Source organism: Rana temporaria, chromosome 5 (assembly GCF_905171775.1).
Source record: "Rana temporaria chromosome 5, aRanTem1.1, whole genome shotgun sequence".
Classification (NCBI taxonomy): Eukaryota; Metazoa; Chordata; class Amphibia; order Anura; family Ranidae; genus Rana; species Rana temporaria.
In genome coordinates this window covers 311,053,456-311,080,106 of record NC_053493.1, presented here as the reverse complement: position 1 = coordinate 311,080,106, position 26,651 = coordinate 311,053,456, and the positions used below count along the sequence as shown (strand labels likewise).

The 26,651-nt window shown below is 44.6% G+C and overlaps 1 protein-coding gene across 1 annotated transcript in view; it reads left to right on the top strand.

Annotated features, from left to right (window-relative positions):
• Positions 1-1,592: 1,592 nt before the first annotated feature.
• The window catches only part of LOC120940957 (maternal DNA replication licensing factor mcm3), a 46,450-nt gene continuing 21,391 nt past the window's right edge, over positions 1,593-26,651 (top strand). Inside the window, exons 1-11 of the mRNA XM_040354122.1 lie at positions 1,593-1,692; positions 4,885-4,997; positions 9,824-10,032; positions 16,923-17,053; positions 18,295-18,533; positions 20,342-20,450; positions 20,535-20,688; positions 20,762-20,893; positions 23,311-23,519; positions 24,657-24,831; positions 24,990-25,113. Coding sequence (XP_040210056.1) covers positions 1,612-1,692; positions 4,885-4,997; positions 9,824-10,032; positions 16,923-17,053; positions 18,295-18,533; positions 20,342-20,450; positions 20,535-20,688; positions 20,762-20,893; positions 23,311-23,519; positions 24,657-24,831; positions 24,990-25,113 — 1,676 coding nt within the window. The 5' untranslated portion in view covers positions 1,593-1,611. The remainder of the gene's footprint in view (positions 1,693-4,884; positions 4,998-9,823; positions 10,033-16,922; positions 17,054-18,294; positions 18,534-20,341; positions 20,451-20,534; positions 20,689-20,761; positions 20,894-23,310; positions 23,520-24,656; positions 24,832-24,989; positions 25,114-26,651) is intronic.

Genomic DNA, 26,651 nt, shown 5'->3' with positions numbered 1-26,651 from the left:
GGGGGGGGGGGCGATGTAACAGGGGGGTAGTGTGACAGCAGGGGGAGCACTATGACAGCAGGGGGGGCAATGTGACATCAGAGGGACAGTATGAAAGTAGGGGGCAGTATAATAGTAGGGAGGGGCAGTGTGACAACAGAGGGGGCAGTATGACAGCAGGGGGAGGGCGATGTGACAGAGGGGTAGTGTGACAGCAGGGGGAGCACTATGACAGAGGGGGGGGGGCAATGTGACATCAGAGGGACAGTATGAAATTAGGGGGGCAGTTTAATAGTAGGGAGGGGCAGTGTGACAACAGAGGGGGCAGTATGACAGCAGGGGAGGCACTGTGACAGGAGGGGGGGCAGAGAATGCATTGTACACTTGACCAGGAAGCAAGACTTACCCAGCAGCAGCAGTCTGGAGTTGCAGGAGCTGGAGTTGAGGGGGCAGAGCTAAGAGGTGGGCTGATGACCTGGGCACCAGGCGGTATAGGAGGGGAGGCGCAGCAGAGTAGCTTATAGAAGAACCGAACCCCTCCATTATCCTTCTGGCTCCTGCAGCCGCTGAGAGCCTGCTTCTCCTCCTCTCCCTCCCACAGGCATTTACCCCCTGCGGGCTCTCGATCGATCACAGCGGCGATCCTCTCGTACTAAAGCCACATCTCCCGCACAATCAGTGGCCTTACCTTATACTCCGGTAGAGGTGCGGGGGAGGAGGACAAAGTGGTGGCGAACTGCTAAATCCAGGGTTGGCTGCTGCCGGGGTCGATGCTTTTCCTCCTGGTCGAACAGGAAGCAGATCCTGAGACAGGTCCTAGGATTCCTGGCCAATCAAGTTTCAGGAGCCGCCTCCTGATTGGAGGAGAAGCAGGCAGAAATTTGTGAATATTAATTTGCTAATGTCACATAACTGGGTGGGCTCATGGCACAGTGCTCTATGCCCCGAACCCACCCTTTTTGAAGCCAATTTAAGCCTGTTTTTAAAAAAAAAAAAAAAAAGAAAGAAAGAAACATTGAAATTGATTGATGGTGATTAGGGGCTGGGCACATGGATTGGGGGGGGGTGGCACTGACCCCAGAACTAGGCAGGAACCATCGAATGATAGGTCAATAAACCACAGCTCAATGAACCCCCAGAAGCCTGAGATTCCACAGAACCCTAATTGGGAATGGCTGTTCCAGAGGGATCCCACAGCATGGCATATGCATAGTTACTCTGTAAACCCATCCATACCTGGAATGCTTTATTCAACCTATTAGGTTTTTGCTATTTTCTGTGTTTTATATGGAGATGTCCCCTTACCCTTCACACCTATGACACCATGACAGGAAATCGGGAGCTCAGGAAAACACAGCATTTATAACCTCATCATAGATCTCTCCTGCAATACATGAACAAATACGTTTGGACCGGAGTTGGTATTTAGGATGTGAGATATCAGAAGAGTAGCACCTTTCCACTCCCCCACACACTGATAACACACGTCACCCACAGACCGGAGGTAACAGCTCTCCTCCATTCATCACCTGCACAGGTCTGCCCAGGACAGGCTGGTGGGCGGAGTCCGCGGCGGGTCATGTGACCTCGGGAACTTTAAAGGTAATCAGAGAGCGGCGGTCCGCTTCTCATATGATGGAAGCTCAGGGCGGACTGGAGGATCAGGAGCTGCGGGAGGCGCAGAGGGAATACCTGGACTTCTTGGATGATGATGTGAGGCTCTTCCCTATATACAGCGACCTAATGATTATATGCAGGGGCCCGGGGATCTGATAGGTGTAGTCACCATCACCCAGTCCTGGTGATCATTTATACATCAGAAGGGATGGATCCCAGGAGATCTGATCGGTGTAGTCACCATCACCCAGTCCTAGTGATCATTTATACATCAGAAGGGATGGATCCCAGGAGATCTGATAGGTGTAGTCACCATCACCCAGTCCTAGTGATCATTTATACATCAGAAGGGATGGATCCCAGGAGATCTGATCGGTGTAGTCACCATCACCCAGTCCTAGTGATCATTTATACATCAGAAGGGATGGATCCCAGGAGATCTGATAGGTGTAGTCACCTTTGCCTAGTCCTGGTGATCATATACACATCAGAATGGATGGATCCCAGGCCAGGAGATGTGATCGATGTAGTCACCATCACCTTTTCCTAGTGATCTTGTATACATCAGAGGGGATAGATCCCAGGAGATCTGATTGATGTGGTTACCATCACATAGTGGTCATATATACATTAGAGAGGATGGATCCCAAGGGATCTGATCCATGTAGTCGCCATCTAGATATATATTCTCTAATTATATGAGATTATCTCTATCTATTAGAGTATGGATCCCAGGAGATCTGATGGGTATAGTTTAGGGTGACCAAATTTCCAAACTGCCATTCAGGGACCCCCCCCCCCTTCCAAAAAAAAATAAATAGTTTTGTATATGTTTTTTTTGTGACCCCCCATAGATTTCACTGGTTCATCCTGGGACCCGTAGTTCTTGACTGTTTGGGGGGGTCACATCTTCAGTTCTGAGGGGTTCATAGTGGGACCTGTAGACCTTCACTTTTGGGGGGTCACATCCCCCAAAAGTGAAGGACTACAAGTCTCAGCATTAACTCCTTATATCTAAATATGTGACCCCCCCCCCAAATTTGAAGGACTACAACACCCAGCATGAACCCCCTTACATCTAAGGGTATAATCCCATAGATTTCACAGGTTTATGCTGGGACCTGTAGTTCTTCACTATTTGGGGGAGGGGCATCTCACATCTTCAGCTCTGGGGGGGGGGGGGGTCATGCTGGGACCTGTCGTCCTTAACTTTGGGGAGGTCACCCCCCCCCCCCAAAGTAAAGGACTACCAGTTCCAACATGAACCCCTGATATCTAAAGATGTGACCCCCCCAAATTTGAAACTCCCAGCATGAACCCCCGAGATCTAAGGGTGTGACCCCAGATCTATGCTGGGACCTGTAGTTCTCCACTAGACAGAATTCTCACTGAGCCATGACTAAGCACTGACGCCAGTGCGAAACGTTGGCCATACTGATTTTTGTGGGCTTGCAGTGACTGTATGCACAGTTGAAAATAAAGACATCTCTTTTAAAGAAAATTTTGGAGTGCGGCTGTCCAGCTTTTGTTCTTTTGTTTTTTTGTAGTTCTCCACTAGTTTGGGGGGGGGTCACATCTTAAGCTCATGTGCTTAAGGGGTTCATGCTGGGACCTGTGTGTGTCAGTTTCATTCCGGGACACTGTATTGTCCCAGAGTGAAGGTGCCCGGGACAGACCTGGTATAGTTACCTTCACCCAGTCCTGATGATCATATTATACATCAGAGACAATAGAGCCTAGGAGATCTGATTGGTGTAGTCACAATCACCCTTTCCTAGTGATCCTATTTACATCAGAGGGGATAGATCCCAGGAGGTGTGCTAGGTGTGGTTACCATCACATAGTGATCATATATACATCAGAGAAGATGGATCCCAGTAGATCTGATGAACTACCCAGGGATATTCAATTAGCGGACCTCCAGCTGTTGCAAAACTACAAGTCCCATCATGCCTCTGCCTCTGGGTGCCATGCTTGTGGCTGTCAGTTTTCCTATGCCTCATGGGACTTGTAGTTCTGTCACAGCTGGAGGTCTGCTAATTGCATATCCCTGAACCGTTACCCAGTCCTTGTGGCCATATATACATCAGAGGTGGTGGATCCCAGTAGATCTAATGGGTGTAGTCACCATTACCCAGTCCTTGTGGCCATATATACATCAGAGGGGATGGATCCCAGTAGATCTAATGGGTGTAGTCACCATTACCCAGTCCTTGTGGCCATATATACACCAGAGGGGATGGATCCTGGGAGATCTGCTAGGTTTGGTCACCAGCATCCTAGCCCTAGTGATCTCTAGACAACCCTGGATTTGCTGGTCAGGTGAATATGGATACCAAGGGTAACCCAGCATAGCAGATGGGGTAAAAGTTTCTCTTTATTGCAAGGCATGGTCCCATCTAGCCCATTAACACACCACACAAATGTAAACAGGCCCCAATGTATATTTTTTGATGTAAAATATCTATTTATGGAACACAGGTAAGTTCATAGTGGGTGGATTACACTGGGGGGGGGGGGGGGGTGGGGTTGTAGTAGTGTTCTCATATAAACATTCTCTGGACTGGTTATATAGGGTTTTTCTGGCTTTTTATTTTTTTGCGCATGTTTCGAGCTTCAGGTGTTTGTTACAGACGCTCCCTAAAGTTTAGCCTATGAAACCAGACTACCTGAATTTGCTTAAAAAAAAAGCTCATGTACTTTTTGGAGCCTTGGAGCACAGGGCGGGTGAGCTTACCAATGTATACAGGGACAGTTGGGGAAAAAATGTGTAGTTAGGCCTAGGGAGGCCAGCAGAAAAATGTTCATGTGTGAATGGGAGTAACTGGGGATATATCTTGTGGGTATACTGCTGTATTGGGGACTGTGTAACAGAATTGTGTGCCGTATGGGCGGTGATTGTGTGCCGTATGGGCGGTGATTGTGTGCCGCATGGGCGGTGATTGTGTGCCGCATGGGCGGTGATTGTGTGCCGCATGGGCGGTGATTGTGTGCCGCATGGGCGGTGATTGTGTGCCGCATGGGGGCGGTGATTGTGTGCCGCATGGGGGCGGTGATTGTGTGCCGCATGGGGGCGGTGATTGTGTGCCGTATGGGGGCGGTGATTGTGTGCCGTATGGGGGCGGTGATTGTGTGCCGTATGGGGGCGGTGATTGTGTGCCGTATGGGGGCGGTGATTGTGTGCCGTATGGGGGCGGTGATTGTGTGCCGTATGGGGGCGGTGATTGTGTGCCGTATGGGCGATCATTGTATTCTATGCCAAACTTACATTTTTCTGGTTCCTTGCAGCAAGATCAAGGTGTTTATCATGGGAAAGTCAGGGATATGATTAGCGCAAATGAACATCGTCTCATTGTGAACTTGAATGACCTAAGGCGGAAAAATGAGCGCAGAGCAAACATGTGAGTACATTTTGTATTGGTCTCTTAGCCCTTTAGGTCAGAATCTCGATTGCCAGTATGGTGACATTGTTGGCTCAATAGTCCAATGAGGGCCCATTCACACCATAGGATGCTTTATCGTGTTAAGGCAGCCCCTTCATTTTTAATGAGCTCCCAACTAGCATCAGTGAGCTAACGTATGCGCACAAAATGTACACAAACATGCAATTGTATACATTTTTTGTTGAACTTTTCTCAATACAAAGATCTGAAACTGCAGGCATAGTACACGAACGACAAGGCTTAGGAGAAGTGTACACAGGTCACAATACCAAAAGCTTACAATCTTCCACAGAGTAGTAAACATCCAGAATTAATTGGAATATACAAGAAGCTTTCCCAAATCTCCCATTATTAGGAGAGGCTGATGGTAATCGTGTTACTGTCTGTGTCAAGTAATGCATATCAGGAAAAGCCTTTCAAGTAGACAATGTAAAAAATGCTTTTTTTTTTGAGTGGCAAATTTGTGCATTATAGGTTTAAAGCGGTTATGCCTATATATTTGGTTGTTTTTGATTTTCTTCAACAAAGGTGCATATATATCATATGCTTTATGGCTCACCCAGGTTTGCTACAGTTTAACCACTTGCTTACTGGGCACATATACCCCCTTCCTGACCAGAGGACTTTTTGCGATTCGGCACTGCGTCGATTTAACTGACAATTGCGCGGTCGTGCGACGTGGCTCCCAAACAAAATTGACGTCCTTTTTTTCCCACAGATAGAGCTTTCTTTTGGTGGTATTTGATCACCTCTGCGTTTTTTTATTTTTTGCGCTATAAATAAAAATAGAGCGACAATTTTGAAAAAAAAACTTTTTTTTACTTGTTGCTATAATAAATAGCTCAATTTTTTTTTTATCAGTCTAGGCCGATACGTATTCTACATATTTTTGGTTAAAAAAAAAAATCGCAATAAGCGCAAAAGTTATAGCGCCTACAAAATGGGGGACAGAATTATTATTATTTTTTTACTAGTAATGGCGGCGATCTGTGATTTTTATCGGTACTGCGACATTATGGCGGACACATCGGACACTTTTGACACATTTTTGGCACCATTCACATTTATACTGCGATCAGTGCTATAAATATGCACCAATTACTGTATAAATGTGACTGGCATTGAAGGGGTTAACACTAGGGAGGTGAGGGAGGGGTTAAATGTGTACCCTGCCTAGTGTTACTAACTGGGGGAAGGGGACTGACTGGGGGAGGTGACCATTCGGTGTCCCTATGTACAAGAGACACAGATCGGTCTCCTCTCTCCCTGACAGGACGTGAATCTGTGTGTTTACACACACAGATCCACGTCCTTGTCTCTGTAACCGCCAATCGCGGGAGCCTGGCGGACGCAAGGCACGCGCATCGGCATCCCAGTGATGCTGCGGGCGCGCTCGCGCCCCCCCCAGTGGCCAGGGGGATTGGAGGCCGTAAAAACAAGGCGGCTCAGAGAATTAGAACCACCCTGCGGCCGTATAAAGTCGTACGGCCGTCGGGAAGTGGTTAAAGTTTTTGTAAACCCCAACAATGAACTGCTTTTATTCCCTTTAGAGGCGGTTCACACTACCGCAACCTGGGGGGCAGCTTGTCGCCCGACATGACAAATTACATGCAAATGAATGAGAGCTGTCTTAATGTACACTACTGAAGGCGCTCCGACTTCAGAAAAGGTTCCTGTACTACTTCTAGGCCACTTGTACCCATTGATTTCAATGGATGTCACCTCCAAGTCAGATCCCCTGTCTTAACTGAAGCAACTTTCCAGGAAGAAAGTTTTCTCAGGCAAACCCCTCCCTCCCACAAAGCTGACTGTTTGATTGGCCACAACCAAAGTCGCCTGTCCTGGAGGCACCTTGTAAGTCGCGCTGAAGTCGCCTCGCCCCTGTGTGAGCCGACTCTTAGCTGTTCTATTTGTTTAAAAAGTACAAAACTAAAACTCTACCTGTTTACAAATTGAGCTGACCTGTGCCCACTTCTGTTAACCCCTTCCTGCTGATTGTACACATGACTGCGATCTCATGGACGTGGGGCTTCAGATTTGCGTACTTGTGTGCATACGAACGATCGGGAACCAGGTGACCCAGATTTCAAACACCTGATTGCTGTGATCGCATATGATTGACTATCAGTATTCATTCGCTGTATAAGACCACCCCTGTGTTTTCACTTCTTGAATGGAGGAAGATCTTTCTTCTTGCTAGAGGAGAAAATTGTAAACAAAGCATAAAAATTTAGATAACGTGGCTAGATCAGGGTCAGTGTGTTTTTAGTTGTGATAAACAAAATGCGCACTATTCTTGGCCCTACTAGGGGTACGAACAACAAATATATCGCTCCCATTGTGAGGCGCAGGAGAATTTTAGGGTTGTTTTTGGCGGTATGTAATGGCAATAAATACATGGCTGTTTTTACAAAATGTTTTTTTTTTTTATTTTTTTTTTTTGGTGTTTTGATTTTATTTTTCTATTGTGCCAGTTTTCCTTTGATAATATAAATTTCAGGCAAGAAAGATCAAGCATTTCTTCAGCGATGCTGAAAGCCCTATTTGTCCTGGAAAAAAAGTACAGTATTTCTGCCTGTCGTTGATTTTGACAGGCTTCTGGCAAAGGGGTGCATGCTGCACCTGTGCCTCCCAAGCACCAAAAAACACACGGGGGTATGACACACAGACCAAGGGGACAGTGTGCATAAAGTAATAAAACATGACATGCTGTGGCGTTACAGGTGAGCATTTAATTTTTTATAGAAAGTGTTGTCTGAAGACTTTATTAAAAATGAAGGGTCGATCTTGTCATGTCTTTGGTGTCTTGGTTACAGGACTTTTGTAGGTGCTCTGGGCTACAGGCAGGGATGCATAGAGCTAGCTGGTATGCTTAAAGGCAGAAGGAATTTTGAAATGTTTGTTCCAGCTACTAGATTAAAGTGTTACTAAACCCACAACAGTAAAATCAGTCTGTTTATGCAGTAAAGCATGCTTGTTATACTCAATGTGGAACCTAAGGTGTTAACCCTCTGCATTGAGTAAAGACAGATAGTCTTCTCTGATCCTCCCCTTCTCCCACTGTCCCCAATCTACCTCCTGAGAGTACAAAGTCGTTGGAGTCACTGAGTTTGTGTATTGCTAGAGGGTTTTTTTTTTTTTGGGAGGGTGCATGTGATCAGTAAGGATGAGCTCCAGTGTGTTCGCATGGTATACGTGCAAAGTCCGCCAGGAAGTCTGCACGGCGCTGCGCTAATCACAGCCAGGCAGACCCTTCCCGATCTCTGCAGCCGAGCATCTGAACAATGTCTCCCTGGCTGTGATTAGCGCAGCGCCGTGCAGACTTCCTGGTGGACTCTGCACGTGTACCATGCAAACACGCTGGAGCTCATCCTTGGTGATCAGCACAGGGCCCAGAGGGTCAGGGGTCCTGCAGCCTCATAGGACAATTGGAGTAGAATGAAAACTCCTTAATGCTTTAACCAATTTACCGATGGACCTCATAAGACTGATATACTGGTGATCAGTGCTGGGACAAGGCCATTTGGTTCCCAGGGCGAAGATGGCAAACTGCGCCCCCCCCTGTTTTAAAGAAAGAATCAATGTTTCAAAACAAGAATATACTTAAAGCAATTGAACAAAGGACTGTCCCCCCTTGAGTGGGACTTTGAAAGCCACTGGCCAGTGGCTGCGTGTGATGGGCACAGTGGCTGCGTGTGATGGGCACACTGGCGGCACACTGGCGGCAATTGATGGGGCACACTGGCGGCAATTGATGGGGCACACTGGCGGCAATTGATGGGGCACACTGGCGGCAATTGATGGGGCACACTGGCGGCAATTGATGGGGCACACTGGCGGCAATTGATGGGGCACACTGGCGGCAATTGATGGGGCACACTGGCGGCAATTGATGGGGCACACTGGCGGCAATTGATGGGGCACACTGGCGGCAATTGATGGGGCACACTGGCGGCAATTGATGGGGCACACTGGCGGCAATTGATGGGGCACACTGGCGGCAATTGATGGGGCACACTGGCGGCAATTGATGGTTACAGTCTGTAACCATCAATTGTTGCCAGTTTGCCCCATCAATTGCCGCCAGTGTGCTGCCAGTTTGGCCCATCACACGCAGCCACTGTGCCCATCACACGCAGCCACTCAGTGGCTGTGTTTGATGGACACAGCTGAGTGGATGCGTGTGTTGGCACAGTGGTGACAATTGATGGCACAGTGGCGACAATTGATGGCACAGTGGCGACAATTGATGGCACAGTGAGGCTGCAATTAATGTTTTTTTTTTTTTTGTCAGAGAAGGCAAGCGTGGCTCAAAATAACACAATTTTTTTTTTTAAACTGCCATTTTTTATTAAAAAATGGTCACCTCAGTCCGCCTCCTCCCGCACTTTAAGTGCATTTACTTACTCTTCTACCAGATCACTGGCATTTCACAATCTACCTTTAGTTGTGCTCCTTTAAAAACCAAAGACCTGAGCATAAATGTTAAACTTGTGTCCGCTTTCTTGGAAAATTGTTACTGGAAATTTCTGGTTGATTTTCAGTGTGACTGTTGCATCGTGTGCAGTCCATTTGTAAAATGATTAGACAAGTTGCCAGAAACATACCTGAGGCTATGATCATAAACGGCCATGAAAAGTGCATCTATCCATTTCTCCAACAACTTTGTTGATTCATTTTACTGGTCTACCAAGGACTTCAAAATGTTTTCTTAGATTGCTTTTTTTATGCTGGTTGCATGTATGGGTATCATAAAGCTTAATTATTATTATTTTTTTTTACAGGTTGCTCAATAATGCGTTTGGAGAGGTTATTGCCTTTCAAAGAGCGTTAAAAGACCTTGTAGCTTCAATTGATGCCACCTATGCCAAGCAGTTTGACGAGTTCAGCGTTGGATGTGAAGGCAGCTTCGGAGGAAAGCATGTGTCTCCTCGTACTTTGACTGCTAGCTTATTGGGAAGTTTAGTCTGTGCTGAAGGAATTGTAACAAAATGTAAGTGTTACTTTCTCCCCGCCCTCCACTGCTTTCTGTGAATAATTCAGAGAATTTAGAGTATAACTAAAGGCAAGTTTGGATAGTGGAGAGGTATTAGAATGCTTTTATTGTCTGTGCTCCCATTAAAGTGGAACTGCGGTCTGCTCACATAATTTGTAATAAAAACATTTTTGCCATTCTGAAGCTTCCCTCCAACCACTTTGCATATTTTATATATACTGTTATTCTGTACTTGCCAAATATGCTGCAGAAATCTCCCTCCACTGAGCCTGGCTGCATCCATTTTAACTGCGGGCAGCTGAAGCTGCTTGCCTGTTCACGTCCTGGATTTAGACAGAGGCACACCTCCAGCTCTGCAGCTCTCATTGGCCTTATGACTCACCCCCTCCCTTCCTGGCAAACTCTCTCACGAGAGTGAGAAAGGGCTGTGCATGATGTCATAAGCCTGGGCTTTTTACCAAACAGGAAGTGGGCTGTAGAAGGTATTTACTGGCAGAAAAAAAGTTTTACTATCCAAAGTTAAAACAAGGGCAGAAGATTTAACAGATGGAAAGTTGAAACAAATGGCTGAAGGTCCCCTTTAGGCTGTTCACCCTCTTTTTTTCGGTTTACCGTTATCATTGTAAAAAAATCCCACTTTTTGGGATGTCCCTAGAAAGGCAAAAAGGGGGGGTGGGGGAAATCTTCTGATGGGGACATTAGTTCTGGTGACTTTGGGGTCCCCAATTTTCAGGAATTTCTTGTGTCCTGTTTGGCTTTGGGAATAGGGAGTCGAGGGAAATCTCCCCAATTGGACACAGTGAAAAAAGTTTTGCCTATAGTTCTATTTTAACTTATCTGCAGCCCAAGAGGTTGGTTCCCTGTTATTGTGTACTGGATATTTTAGGATCTAACATTGTAATATTTATTTTTTTGACACGTTATGCCATTCATGAGACCAAGTATTTTGTCCAAAAGTAACAACGTGCTTCTCGAGTCTAGTTATGGGGTGAGAGTTTCTCCCCATCTCCTTACAGAAAATCTGACAACAGCTAGGAAGGAGACAGAATTATCATAACGGCAGTTCTCCGCTCACATTACTCTCCTGATAAGAGGCATGCAGTGACAGGAGACTTGCATCTCCCTCTCCCTCTGCATTCCTTTCCTGGAAAAGTGCTCTGAGCTGATCTTGACTGCCGGTATAAGTCCAGCTCCTTCCCAGCTATTGTCAGATTTGCCCCCAGGGTAGAGGGGCAGGTTGGACCTCATAACTAGACTTGACTAAAAGCCAAAACTTTTTTTAGTTTTGGAAAGAGTAGAGATGGATTAGAAAACTTATTAGGTTTTTATTGCTGTCTGTGCCCCCTTTAGGGAGATGTGTCCTCTTTGTCCTGTCTACTGTTATTGAAAATTCAACGTTTTGTTGACCCCAGAAAAGTAAGAGGGGAAGTCTTCCAATGGGGGACACAAATTCTGGTGACTTGAGGATCCCTCAATTGCAGAAATTTCCTCACTTCCTGTTTTGATTATGGGGCAGAAAGTGAAGGTATATCTCCCCCCCCCCCCCCCCAATGCGACAAATAAAAAAAAAAAGGGGGTTATAACTTTCCCTTTTTCCAAAAGGAAAAGTTTTGCCTATACGGTGCCTTGAAAAAGTATTCTTACCCCCTTGAAATGTTTCACATTTTGTCATGTTGCAACCAAAAACGTAAATGTATTATGTGATGGACCAACACGGTGACACATAAATGTGAAGTGGAAGGAGAATAATAAATGTTTTTCAATTATACATGTTTTTACTAATGTGAAGTGTGGCATGCATTTATACTCAGCCCCCGAGTCCATACTTTATAGAACCACCTTTTGCTGCAATTGCAGCTGTAAGTCTTTTTGGGATGTCTTTACCATATTTGCACATCTAGAGAGTGACATTTTTGCCCATTCTTTGCAAAATAGCTCAAGCTCTGTCAGATTGCATGGAGAACATCTGTGAACAGCAATGTTCATGTCTTGCCACAGATTCTCAATTGGATTTAGGTCTGGAGTTTGACTGGGCCATTCTAAAGCATGAATATTCTTTTGATCTAAAACATTCCATTGTAGCTCTGGCTGTATGTTTAGGGTTGTTCTGCTTGAAGGTGAACCTCTGCTCCAGTCAAAGCTTGCAGAGTCACAGGTTTTCTTCTCAGATTTCCCTATATTTGGTTCCATCCATCTTCCAATAAACTCTGACCCGCTTCCCTGTCCCTGCTTAAGAAAAGCATCCCCACAACATGCTTTCACCATCATGTTTCATGGTGGTGATGGTGCGTTCGGGGTGATGTGCAGTTTTCCACCACACATGGCATTTTGCTTTTAGACCAAATAGTTAAACTTTGGTCTCATCTGACCAGAGCACATTCTTCCACATGTTTGCTGTGTCCCCCACATGGCTTCTCGCAAACTGCAAACGGGACCTCTTATGGCTTTCTTTCAACAATGGCTGTCTTCTTGCCACCCTTCCATAAAGGCCAGATTTGTGGCGTGCAGAACTAATTGTCCTGTGGTCAATCTCCCACCTGAGCTGTGGATCTCTGCAGATCATCCAGAGTTACCATGGGCATCTTGGATGCTCTCCTTGCCCAGTCTGTCAGTTTAGGCAGACGGCCATGTCTTGGTAGGTTTGCAGTTGTGCCATAATCTTTCCATTGATGGATTGAACATTGCTCTGTGAGATGTTCAAAGCTTGGGATATTTTTTATAACCCAGCACTACTTTAAACTTCTCCACAACTCTATCCCTGACCTGTTTGATGTGTTCCTTGGCTTTCATGATCACTAAGGTTCTCTAACAAAACTTTGAGGGCTTCACAGAATGTCTGTATTCATACTGAGATTAAATTACACACAGGTGAACTCTATTTACTAATTGGGTGCCTTCTGAAGGCAATTGGATCCACTAGATTTTAGTTGGGGGGGGGGGGGTTGCAGAGTAAAGGGGACTGACTACAAATGCATGCCACACTTTTCTGATAGTGATTTGTAAATAATTTTGAAAATCATTTATAATTTTCTTTCCATTTCACAATTATGTGCCACTTTGTGTTGGTCTATCACATACAATCGCAATAAAATACATTTAGGTTTTTGGTTGTAACATGACAAAACTTGGAAAATTTCATGAGGCATGAATTCAAGGTTCTACTTTAAGGTGGAATAGATCAAAATTCGGACAGTTCATCAGGGAATGGATGATTTTTCAATCCATGTGTGGCCACTGCAATTGAACTGAAGTTGATCTACCGATCTACTTCTGTTCAACCACCCTGTTGGATAAAAGCCACATGATCAGCAGCTGCAGCACTGATTTGTGTATTCTGACAGTGGAGGAGTCTCCCCACCATCAGAATACAATAGGTTAGCGGGGAGAATTCCCCCATACACCTTGAATGTGTGGATGGGGGGGAATCTGTTAATTTTTTTTTTCCTGTTAAGCCCATTGGCTGAACAAAAGAAATTAACCATGTATGGCCAGCTTTAGGAAGCACTTAGAACCATAAGGGGCGGAACAGTGTAAAAATGTAAGGATAGATCTTCAAAGCTGGTGTCTGCTTCAGTGTATTGATTCCCGCTCAGTTATTTTGGATATACAGATTTTTAAAATCGCTATATATATATATATATATATATATATATATATATATATATATATATATATATATATATATATATATATATATATATATATATTTTTTTTTTTTTTTTTCAGGCTTCCCAGCCTTGAGGTGAGATGTGGGGTCTTATTGACTCCGTATCTCACTGTAAAGAGGACCGGTCATGCTATATTCCTATTACAAGGCATGTTTACATTCCTTGTAATTGGAATAAAAGTGATCAGAACATTTATTTTTGAGGAAAAACGTGTCAAACTAAAATAAAGTAAAATGTACAATAAAAAAAATTAAAGTTAAGCGCCCCTGTTCTCGTGTGCTCGTATAAAGAAGCGAACGCACACACAAGACCCGCCCACATATGAAAAGGGTGTTCAAACCACACATGTGAGGTATCGCTGCGAACGTTAGAGCGAGAGCAATTATTTTGGCCCTAGACCTCTTCAACTTAAGATGTAACCAGTAAAAATATTTAAAGCGTCGCCTGTGGCGATTTTTAAGTAGCGAAGTTTGGCGCCATTCCACAAGCGTGTGCAATTTTGAAGGGTGACCTGTTTGGTATCTACTCGGCGTAACTTCATCTTTCATATTATGCAAAAACATTGGGCTAACTTTAATGTTTTTTTTTTTTTTTTTTAAAGCACAAAACCGTTTTATTTCCAAAATAAACACGTTCGAAAAATTGCTGTGCAAATACCATGCACGATAAAGACCGCCATTGTATTCTCTAGGGTCTTTGCTAAAAAATCATATATAATGTTTTTCGGTTCTATGTAATTTTCTAGCAAATAAATTATTATTTTTACATGTAGGAGAGGAATGTCAGAATTGGGCTGGGTGTTCCAGAAAGCCTGAAGGTGCTCCCTGCATGTTGGGCCTCTGTATGTGGCCAGGCTGTGTAAAAGTCTCGCATGTGGTATCGCCATACTCGGGAGGAATAGCAGAATGTGTTTTGGGGTGTAATTTGTGGTATGCATATGCTGTGTGTGAGAAAAAACCTGCTAATATGATTTTATTTGTGGAAAAAAAAAATCTTGATTTGCAAAGAATTGTGGGGAAAAAATGTCAACTTCAAAAAACTCACAATGCCTCTTTCTAAATACCTTGGAATGTCTTCTTTCCAAAAAGGGGTCTTTTTTTTTTTTTTTTGTACTTTTCTGGCATGTTAGGGTCTCAAGAAATGAGAGAGGCCGTCGGTACTTCAGGTGTGATCAATTTTCAGATATTGGCACCATAGCTTGTGGACGCTATGACTTTCACAAAGACCAAATAATATACACAAATTTGTACTTATTTTTACCAAAGACATGTAGCAGTATAAATTTTGGCCAAAATTTGTGAAGAAAAATTACAAATTTGCAAAATTTTATAACAGAAACAAAGAAAACGTCTTTTATAGCGCAAAAAATAAAAAACCCAACAGTGATTAAATACCACCAAAAGAAAGCTCCATTTGTGGGAAAAAAGGACACATTTTATTTGGGTACAGTGTTGTATGACTGAGTAATTGTCATTCAAAATGTGAGAGCACCGAAAGCTGAAAATTGTTCTGGTTATTAAGGGGGTTTAAGTGCCCAGTTGTCAAGTGGTTAAACATGTTTTCTGACATGCAGCATGATCCATAAAACATCTAGTTACCTTTTGGGTGCCTATGTTGCCTTGGACCATTGTTTTTAGACTACTAGGATGCTCTAAAAGAATGGAATTATAGAACCTATGTAATCGGTAATAGTTTTACCAAATCTTTAGATGGCTACTATGGTGTACTATTTTATCCAGTTTTCTTTTCTAAACAAAAGTTTACAGAAAGCTGTAAATTGTTGGTGAAACGGCTATACAAGTGCTGTGCACCGTAACTACAGTATACCAGTGGCGGTTCGTCCATAGAGGGCGCTGGAGCGCCGCCCCCTCTGGCTCTCACCGCCACTGAGTGAAATAACATAGATTCATGCATTGCACAAATCTATGTTATTTTCGCCGCTGCCGCTGTTATTCAGATGGTCGGCGCTCAATGTACGGCCATCTGAAAAAACGCCAGCTGGTTGGCTGTAGGGAAATGTCTATCAAAGCCAACGGCTCTGATAGGCTTTCCCAATACAGCCGGAAGCTTATTCTCGGAGCGCACAGACTGTACGCCCCTTGAATAAGATGACAGGCCTCTCAGCCAATCACGTTGGCCGGTTCTGGCTACCTGTAACCTGATTGGCTGAGACGCCTGTCAGTCATCGAGGGCGGGAGAAGACATCGTGGGACGTGGATGCCTGACTCCAGTAAAGGTAAGTGCCGGGCAGGGGGGGGGAAACGCAATTTACAGGGCACAGTGGGGACAATTGGCACAGCGGCGACCATTAAAGGGCACAGTGGCTGCGTTTAATGGCATGGCACAGTGGTGACAATGGATGGCACAGTGGTGACAATGGATGGCACAGTGGCTGCGTTTAATGGCATGGCACAGTGGTGACAATGTATGGCACAGGGGCTGCGTTTAATGGCATGGCACAGTGGTGACAATGTATGGCACAGTGGCTGCGTTTAATGGCATGGCACAGTGGTGACAATGGATGGCACAGTGACTGCGTTTAATGGCATGGCACAGTGGTGACAATGTATGGCACAGTGGCTGCGTTTAATGGCATGGCACAGTGGTGACAATGGATGGCACAGTGGTGACAATGGATGGCACAGTGGTGACAATGGATGGCACAGTGGCTGCGTTTAATGGCATGGCACAGTGGTGACAATGTATGGCACAGTGGCTGCGTTTAATGGCATGGCACAGTGGTGACAATGTATGGCACAGTGGCTGCGTTTAATGGCATGGCACAGTGGTGACAATGGATGGCACAGTGACTGCGTTTAATGGCATGGCACAGTGGTGCGAATTGATGGCACAGTGACTGCGTTTAATGGAATGGCACAGTGGTGCGAATTGATGGCACAGTGGCTGCATTTGATGGCATGTAACAGTGGCTGCGTTTAGGCACAGTGAGACTGCAATTTTTTTTTTCCTTTGCGCCCCCCCAAAAATTTTGAGCACCAGCCGCCACTGCAGTATACACTGCTTTTATAGGCTCAAATGTGCAGACATAAGTAGTAGACAGCATGTCTGCACATTTGCGAGATTTATATTTTTCTTATAAGTAGCAGACAGCATGGTGTACAGTGCTCGCCCTTGTTAATGGTGTCTAAAGGGGGTTTCCTCACATGTTCTCCTGATAATGTTTTGCATAGCTTGCATCTTTCTGGTACTTCATTCTAGGTTCCTTGGTAAGACCAAAAGTCATGAGAAGTGTTCATTACTGCCCAGCTACAAAGAAAACCGTGGAGAGGAAGTACTCTGATCTTACCACCTTGGAGGCATTTCCATCGAATGCGATTTATCCCACTAAGGTAGGCGATTGTTGGAGCAAGTAAATGAGAGCTCCCTTTTTCTTGTTTTTGTTGGTGCAAGAAACAGAAGGTACAGTTTCAAGCAAGACATGTGTAAAGAAAATGGCTGCACTGCTTAATGTGAGTGTTTGCCTGTTTGCATAGGCGTGTCACAATATATACAGCAGAAATACTTAAAGCGGATGTGCCACTAAAAAACTATATTAAAAGCAAGCAGCTACAAATACTGCAGCTGCTGACTTTTAATATAAGGACACTTACCTGTCCTGGAGTCCAGCGGTGATCGCAGCAGATGACGAGCCGATCGCTCGTCACCCTGCTGCTCCCCCCTCCATCCACGGTGAGGGAACCAGGAAGTGAAGCGCTCCGGCTTCACTGCCCGGTTCCCTACGGCGCATGCGCGAGTCGCGCTGCGCCCGCCGATTGGCTCCCGCTGTGTGCTGGGAGCCGAGTGTTCCCAGCATACAACGGGGGGGGCGACGGGAAGCGGAGAAAAAACCTGTCCTTTGCCCGTATCGTAGGGCCGGAAGTGGGTGCAGATACCTGTCTGTAGACAGGTATCTGCACCCCCCTCCCCCCTGAAAGGTGTCAAATGTGACACCGGAGGGGGGGAGGGTGCCGATCAGCGGGACTCCACTTTAGAGTGGAGATCCGCTTTAAGGAGAAGGTTATTTGTCTATTAAGGGCTTTCAGTGATGCATTCTCTTGACAGCCCACCACCTTCTGTTGCTCTTGCAGTGCTCCCCTATAATCGGAGCACTTCGAAATCCCTGATATTTCCAGCATGTGGTCGCCACTCCATCCTTGCACTCATTGTGCACTGCTCGGGCTTAAACAGCCATTTACTAGACTTTCTTGCACTCATGTGGGGAAGAGAAGAGTTAATAGTTTTAAGCTCCAACAGAATGAAGCTCTTCTTGCATAGGGATGAGTTGGGACGAATCCCGAGAATATGGTGATCTTGAACACACACTGATCTACTTGTATTTGTTGGTCTTAAAATGTTGGCCTCACGATAGAGTATCACTGGGGTTTGGCAGAGATTCTCATTCATTCAGTATAGCTAGTACTAGTTGGTCACATTCAACACTATCTTTTATGTAATGTTGATGATTTGTTGCTTACCAGGCACTGGACAGCCTCTTTGGTTTACTGTACTTGCTGCTGGTCCCAGTGGCTGTGCGCACCCACTGCTCAGCCTGATGCCCTTCTGAGTCCGAACAATATCTTGTTTGTGATAGGATGAAGAAAATAATCCTCTGGAGACAGAATACGGGCTGAGTACTTATAAGGATCACCAGACTCTGACTATACAGGAGATGCCAGAAAAAGCCCCTGCAGGACAGCTCCCTCGCTCTGTGGATATCATTTCTGATGATGACTTGGTGGACAAGTGTAAACCGGGTGATCGCATTCAGATAGTGGGAATATATCGCTGTCTTCCTTCCAAGCAGGGAGGGTACACATCTGGTACATTCAGGTAAAGGTTTGAAGTGAAATGCCACCTTATGTCGCATGGCAAAACATGTGCACATCATCCATTGTAGCATAAATTATATATCCAGTATGAACCCATGAGTAAGTCGCGTGCCTGTGACGTAACGCGTAGGGAGGAGCCTGCGATCGAATCCGAGTGCATCGGATCGAGCTGAGGAAACAACATACTGAGTGGCGTTTTCATGCTTTACTGAAAGCCGGGATTCGTGAGTGCATATGTCAATGCTCTGATTACATTTTTTGATCTGTCATCGAATATTGCGCAATGAGATTTTTTCTCTTTTCTTTCATGCAATCCCTGTCTGTGAGTGCCTGTATCATCTGATCACAGCGGTGGAGGGCTGGATTAGCATTCAGATTGAAGAGAGTGATTTTTTCCCTGCATGGAATCCTGCTAATCACTGTGCACTAATTAAGGACATATTAGTAATTCACAGTTTATGGAGTATTCTCCCTGATTAGTTTTTCTTTGTACGTTTTATCACCTTTTAAGTTAATATTAGCGCATCTATATTTTATATGTTTCACTGTTTGGATTTGGTATCACTCAAGATAGCAGCTATATTATTTGTTTTTTTATTTAGGTGCACGTGGAATTGATTATTTAATTAGCGCTGTAGTATATTTTTCACATTACTTGTATATATCCAATGTATTTTATTGCAGGAAACTGACAAAAATGTCTGCTCTTACAGATAAACCTCACAAACTTGGGAATTTATCATTTTCATGCTCAAATATTTTATATGTACAGTTTTTGTTTTGGTGTGTTGTGTTGGACTGACCTGCACTTCACATTTCTCTATATGCATACTTCCCTTGAGGTTTCTTTAAGATGCAGTGTATGATAAACCTCTACCATCTGCATATAGGTATTCCAATGTTTTTGTCCTGTTGACTGGTAAACTAAACTCTACTTCTGTAGAAAAACAAAAGGCTTCTAAATACTGGCTGGATATAACCATGCATAATATTTAATTCTTATTTACCAGACAAAATGGAAGCCATTCGTTTTTTTTTGCCCTAATAAAAAAAGTGCAAAAATCACGTAACATAACCTGGACATCTTGTATAACTTGTCAATTCGATCTGTTGGGCCTTTTTTGTTTTTATAGTTCTAAAGGCATAAGGTCCCCCCCCCCTTAATCAATTCTTTGCAAAACCTTTTTTTGACCAGCTCCCCCTCCCCTTAACGCAGTGTTTCTCAACTCCAGTCCTCAAGATGCCCCAACAGGTCATGTTTTCAGGATTTCCCTCAAATTAAATGGCTGTGGTAATTGCCAAGGCAGTGAAACTGATCAAATCACCTGTGCAAAATAACGGAGAGCCCAAAAACATGACCTGTTGGGGGCACCTTGAGGACTCGAGTTGAGAAACATTGCCTTAATGTCTTGGCTCTTCTCGTTCCAGTGCTGTACCAATCTGCAGCAGCGCTGCTCTCTCCCACATCTCATAGGACAGAGGCAGCAGGGGAGCCATTGGCACCTGCTGCTGTCGTTCAAATCCTGTGAGGAAGGGGCGGTGCCAAGCTGCACTGTGTGCATCAATGGACACGCACTGCCTGGCTCGGCACACCTGCATGAGTGCCCACATAGCACACTGCTTGCCATGGGGGAACGCAGGAGGAGTGGACAGTGGCAGCAGGGGACCGTAGAAGGGGAGGTAAGGGGCCACTCTGTGTATAGACAGCTGAGTGGCATGTATACTGTGTGTGTATTAAGAAAAAAGAAAATATGCCTTTACAACAGCTTTAAATGCTAGATTTTATTTTATTTTTTCTTGTGGATTTAGGACCATCTTGTTGGCCAACAACATCAAACGGATGAGCAAAGAAATTGCCCCAACATTTTCAGCTGATGATGTAGGGAAGATTAAGAAGTTTTGTAAAGCCCATTCTAAGGTATTAGAGTAGATTCAACCATTTTAGCTTATGATAGCCAAAATTAGCCATGTTTGTAATCGTGTTTTTTTTTGTTTTTTGCAGGACGTTTTTCAGCAATTGAGCAAATCTCTAGCTCCCAGCATTCATGGCCATGAGTATATTAAAAAAGCCATTTTGTGTATGCTTCTTGGAGGGAATGAAAAGATTCTTGAAAATGGAACGCGTATAAGAGGGGACATTAATGTTCTTCTAATAGGTAAAAAAAAAAATTGTCTAATTATAAATGTTTATGGAAAATGTTAGATGTAACCTTCATTTTGCCATTCTAGGAGATCCTTCTGTTGCCAAATCTCAGCTTTTACGATACGTCCTGCATACAGCTCCAAGAGCAATTCCCACCACTGGTAGGGGATCTACTGGGGTGGGGTTGACAGCAGCGGTGACAACCGATCAGGAAACAGGCAAGTGACTGTAGTTTTTCTGTATTCATATCCTAAACTGATCAGTTTGTTGAACACAGAAGAATCTGGAGAAAGCAAATGTAAGGCTATGGTAACAAAAAGGGGACGTATGTCGCCCATCTCTCCGGAAATGGTGAGAGCTAGGGAGGAAGGACTCTCCTTACAAAACTCTAACTCTCTGCATCAACAAATGGGATAATTTGCCCTTTTAAGCAAAGTATATCTGCTAGTGGAAAGTGAATACCGAGGTAGGTGAAAGCCTTATATATTTGCGCTTAAGAATTCAGTACCTGTCATATATTTTTAAATGATTTCTGTTAAATGCCTTTAAAATACCCCTTTTCTTCCTCTGACAAAATGCACTTTTTGTTCTCCTGCTACTGTGCGTTATGCCAGCATAGGTGTACTACCCATCATAATTCTTTATGCACAATTGTAGTGCTGCAGGAGGGGGATGGTGTCTGACAAGGTTTAACTTGCAGTATACTGGCCAGTGTAGCCAGTCTGGTGCTTTTGAGTCATGTGGACACTGCAGTTATACATGGAAAGTAATGGTAAAAATTGGCAAAAAGTGTAAACACTATCTCACAAAATTGGTTTCTGTGACTGTCTTTCATTATGTAGCACTACCCCTGTAGGAGCTGCTGGATTAATTTTGGGTCTGCCGTTACCCCACTGTTCACCACTTCAGAACTTAGGGCCAGATCCACAACCAGCGGGCGCAACTTAAATGTTCCGATTTAAGTTACACCGCCGCAAAATTTCTACCTAAGTGCCCGATCCACAAAGCACTTACCTAGAAATTTGCAGCTGTGTAACTTAAATCTGTCCGGCGCAAGGCGGGCCCAATCTAATGGGGCGAGTCCCATTTAAATTAGGCGCACTGCCGCGCCGGACGTACTGCGCATGCTCCCGACGCTATTTTCCCGACGTGCTTTGCGTTACGTTACGCCAAGTTTTGTGAATCGCGACGGGTAAAAGATGCGGCGGGGAAATTTAAAAAAAAATAATAATAATTTGACAGCGACGCGGGAAAGAAGGGTATACTTTTACATGGTGTACTAAGTTTACACTTTGTAAAAGCAGCCCTAATTTTGCGACGGCAAACTAACACTTACGGAGAATTAACGAAGGGAAAAAACCTTCGTGGATCTCCGTAAGTGCTAATTTGCATACCTGACGCGGGATTTCGACGAGAAATGCCCCCAGCGGCGGCCGCGGTACTGCATCCTAAGATCCGACAGTGTAAAACTATTACACCTGCCGGATCTTAGGAATATCTATGCGTAACTGATTCTATGAATCAGCCGCATAGATAGAAACAGGGATACGACGGCGTATCAGCAGATACGCCTGCGTATCCCTTTTGTGGATCTGGCCCTTAAAGTCTAGGTTAAACAGTTGAATACAAGGGTGATTGCCAGTCACTTCTGTGCTTTTCTCAAATGCTTTATTCAGCAACTTCAGTAGTAAAGGGAGTAGAGGGTTAGGGGAAATTCAGATACCTCGGTTTTGCAGATCACTGATATTTTCTCAGACCCAGAGGACCACGGCTCCAGTCACTGGATCTTTGTGGCAACCATATAGGCTTCCCTTTCCCGACATAGCAGTCGGTATGAAGCATGGACAAAGTCTCTGCCACAGACTTGAGTGATAAGTAGAACTCCTGAGTAATCCCCTGCGACGGGATTTGTTTAGCCAGCAGTCGGTTTCATTGATCAGCTGCACAGTATTAGAGCCCCTAGGCCATCCGGCAATACTGTGAGGCAGGTCAACTTGGGTGCATCCTTCAAACGAGTCACTAGGCCCTTCCTGAGATACCAGCCTTTAGCCCGGTCTTCTCCAGCAAGGTCCTCCCCTGGAATGTTCTCTGCTTGAGTGGCTTCTTCCTGCAGGACAGACGGCACAGGACCACCTTCCGTTAAGTATGCCCCAGACAGACTCCTGGGCCTACTGGCGGCAAACACTGCAGCATAGCCTCAGGCCTGGAAGGCCATGAGGCCGGAATTCCTCTCTAGCACATCCTCAGGCCAACAGGGCCCCGAGGTAAGAGGGAGCACATGGCTATCCTTCCCCACCATGCCCAGCTACAAAGAAGCTCCCAATTGGGCGGTTTCTGGGGGAAAGATATCAAATGCACTTGGCTTGTTGTATTTCTCATACTGGCCCGTGACATCTAAAGGCACAGTGGGAAATGTGCACAACACAACTAAACTGGGACAAAAGCAACACTTTACACAATCACTCTTAGCTATGTATAGCTCAGAGGACACTAAATTTACTGATAGCGCCTAGTCAATAGGAGAAGGGCGCTACAATTAAAAGTCAAGTTCTTACAAATATTTTATTGAATTTAGTCTCCTTGGATTAAGCATAATTAATCTTCTGGCTAGCGTGAATATTTTCTGCTTTTCTAGGAGAGAGGCGTTTGGAGGCTGGTGCCATGGTTCTGGCTGACAGGGGTGTCGTTTGTATTGATGAGTTTGATAAAATGTCTGACATGGACAGAACTGCCATCCATGAGGTGATGGAACAAGGACGAGTAACCATAGCAAAAGCAGGAATTCAAGCAAGGCTAAATGCTCGGTGCAGTGTCTTGGCTGCTGCAAATCCTGTCTATGGAAGGGTAGGTTCCATGGGACAGTCTTCCAAATAGTGTATTGGGCAAATTTTCCGTTCCCATATTCTATGGAACATGTTTTTATCTGCTCAGAAGTCTTACGCACAGAATTTCTGCAAGTGGTTTTTAAACTTGGCAGTGTTAACCACTTAAGCCCCGGACCATTTTGCTGGTCAGAGACCAGGCCACTTTTTGCGATTCGGCACTGCGTCGCTTTAACTGACACGTCGCACGACCGTGCAATTGTCTCCCAAACAAAATTGACGACTTTTTTTTTTTTAACAAATAGAGCTTTCTTTTGGTGGTATATGATCACCTCTGCGGTTTATTTTTTTTGCGCTATAAACAAAAATAAAGCGACACTTTTGAAAAAAAATTCTATATTTTACTTTTTGCTATAATGAATATGCCCCAAAAATATTTAAAAATGTATCCTCCGTTTAGGCCGATACGTGTTTTTTTTTTTTTTTTTATCGTGACTGCGACACACCGGACACCTTTGACACATTTTTGGGACCATTGTCACTTTTACAGCCATCAGTGCTATAAAAATGCACTGATTACTTTGAAAATGACAATGGGAGTGAAGGTTAACCACTAGGTGGTGCTGAAGGGGTTAAGTGTGCCTAGGGATATGTTCTAACTGTAGGGGGAATGGGCTATGTGTGACACTACAGTGATCTCCGATTACAGGAAGCTGTGTACTGTCATGTCACTAGGAAGACTGGGGAAATGCTTTTTTACAGAATTTCCCCCTTCCTCACGTGACACGATCGCGGGTATGCCTGCAGTCAGTCATGGAGCTCAAGGTTGGGTGTGTGGACCACACATTTACAATGCCGCTTCTTAAAGGGGACGTATATATATCTTTTTGTCTGCCCGTGCCATTCTGCCGACGTATATCTGCGTGCGGCGGTCGGCATGTTGAACTCCAGTATAAGAAATTCCTCTGATGCATCATCTCTAGGGAAAATGAGCAGTGAGGGAGGGTTTTTCGTTCCCGGATTTCCGATTTTAACATTGTTTTATTGTGTTGGCCTATGTGCTGCAGTAGTTGTGTTTTTTTCCCTAAGAATGAAAGAATATTGCTATCCAAATAATAATTTGATCTTCTAACCCGTTTCTATCATATCTATTCTCCAGTATGATCAGTACAGGACTCCTATGGAAAACATTGGCTTGCAGGATTCACTGCTATCAAGATTTGATTTGCTTTTTATTGTTCTGGATCAAATGGATGCAGACCATGACCTTGAAATTGCAGACCATGTTCTGCGAATGCACCGATATAGAACTCCTGGGGAGCAGGATGGTTTTGGTAGGCTTTAAATTATTGGCTAACATAACTGATGATGCATTTGCTGTGCTGTTCTGTTGCACTATATAGTAAAATTAACATAGATCATTGGTTTAAAAAAAAAAAAAAATAAATTATAAAAAAAAAATCGACAGCGAATACTTTTTTGTTTTTACCAGCAATGCCTCTCGGGTGCAGTGTTGAGATTTTTGCTACAGATGACCCAAATGCCAATGATGTGACCGATCAAGAGTTGCAGATCTATGAAAAACATGACCATCTCCTTCATGGACCACGCAAAGGGTTTGTATATTTGAGTTTGCCTGTATTATGTGTCTTGGTACACTCTCTGAGCTGGGCTATTGCTTAAAGCGGATGTGCCATGGGGAAAAAATATTAAAAGCCAGCAGCTACAAATACTGCAGCTGCTGACTTTTAATATTACTTGCCTGTCCTGGAGTCCAGTGCTGATCGCAGCAGAGCACGAGCGATCGCTCGTCTCTCTGCTGCTCCCCCCGCCATCCACGCTGAGGGAACCAGGAAGTGAAGCGCCGAGCCCGCCGATTGGCTCACACGCTGTGTGCTGGGAGCCGAGTGTTCCCAGCACACAACGGGCGACAGACGGGAAGTCAGAAAAACCCGTCTTTCGCCCGTAGCGTGTGGCCGGAAGTGGGTGCAAATACCTGTCTTTAGACAGGTATCTGCACCCCCCTCCCCCCTGAAAGGTGTCAAATGTGACACCGGAGGGGGGGAGGATTCCGATCAGCGGGACTCCACTTTAGGGTGGAGAACCGCTTTAACTATTACATTGGAAATCTAAATATGTATTTTTCAATGGTCATATTTTGGGGATTATAAAATCTGTCAAGGCTTGAAGTAAATTTTAAATGTTTGTGTGGGTTAGGGGAATTGCAATCCTTTTAATTTTCTGAAGCATAAGTGTTCTAGTAAGGCTAAATTCGCTGCTTTAACGCCCATTTTCTTATGGTTGCTAGACATGCAGTATCCTACAAAAGTGAGTACACCCCTCACATATTTGAAAAATATTTTCTCTTCATGTGACAACTGAAGAAATAACACTTTACTACAATGTCAAGTATTAAGTCTACACCTTGTATAACAATGTAAATTTGCTGTCTCCTCAAAATAACATACAGCCATTAATGTCTAAACTGGTGGCATAAAGTGAGCACACCCCTAAGTGAAAATGTCCAAATTGGTCCCGACGTGTTTGTGTGGCCACCATTTTCCAGCACTGCCTTTACTCGCTTCGACATGGAGTTCACCAGAGCGTCACAGGTTGCCACTGGAGTCCTCTTCCATGCCTCCATGATGACATCACGGAGCTGGTGGATGTTGGAGACCTTGCGTTCCTCCACCTTCCGTTTGAGAATGCCCCACAGATGCTCCAATAGGGTTTAGGTCTGGAGACATGCTTGGCCAGTTCATCACCTTTACCCTCGGCTTCTTTAGCAAGGCAGTGGTCATCTTGGAAGTGTTTGAGGTCGTTATGATGGAATACTTCCTCCGGCCCAGTCTCTGAAGGGAGGGGGGGATCATGCTCTGCTTCAGTATGTCACAGTACATGTTGGCATTCATGGTTTTCTCAATGAACTGTAGCTCCCCAGTGTCAGAAGCACTCATGCAGCCCCAGACCATGACACTCTCGCCACCATGCTTGAATTTAAACAAGACATACTTGTCTTTGTACTCTTCACCTGGTTGCTGCCACACACGCTTGACACCATCTGAATCAAATAAGTATCTTGGTCTCAACAGACCACAGGACATGGTTTCAGTAATCTATGTCCTTAGTCTGCTTGTCTTCAGCAAACTTTGCA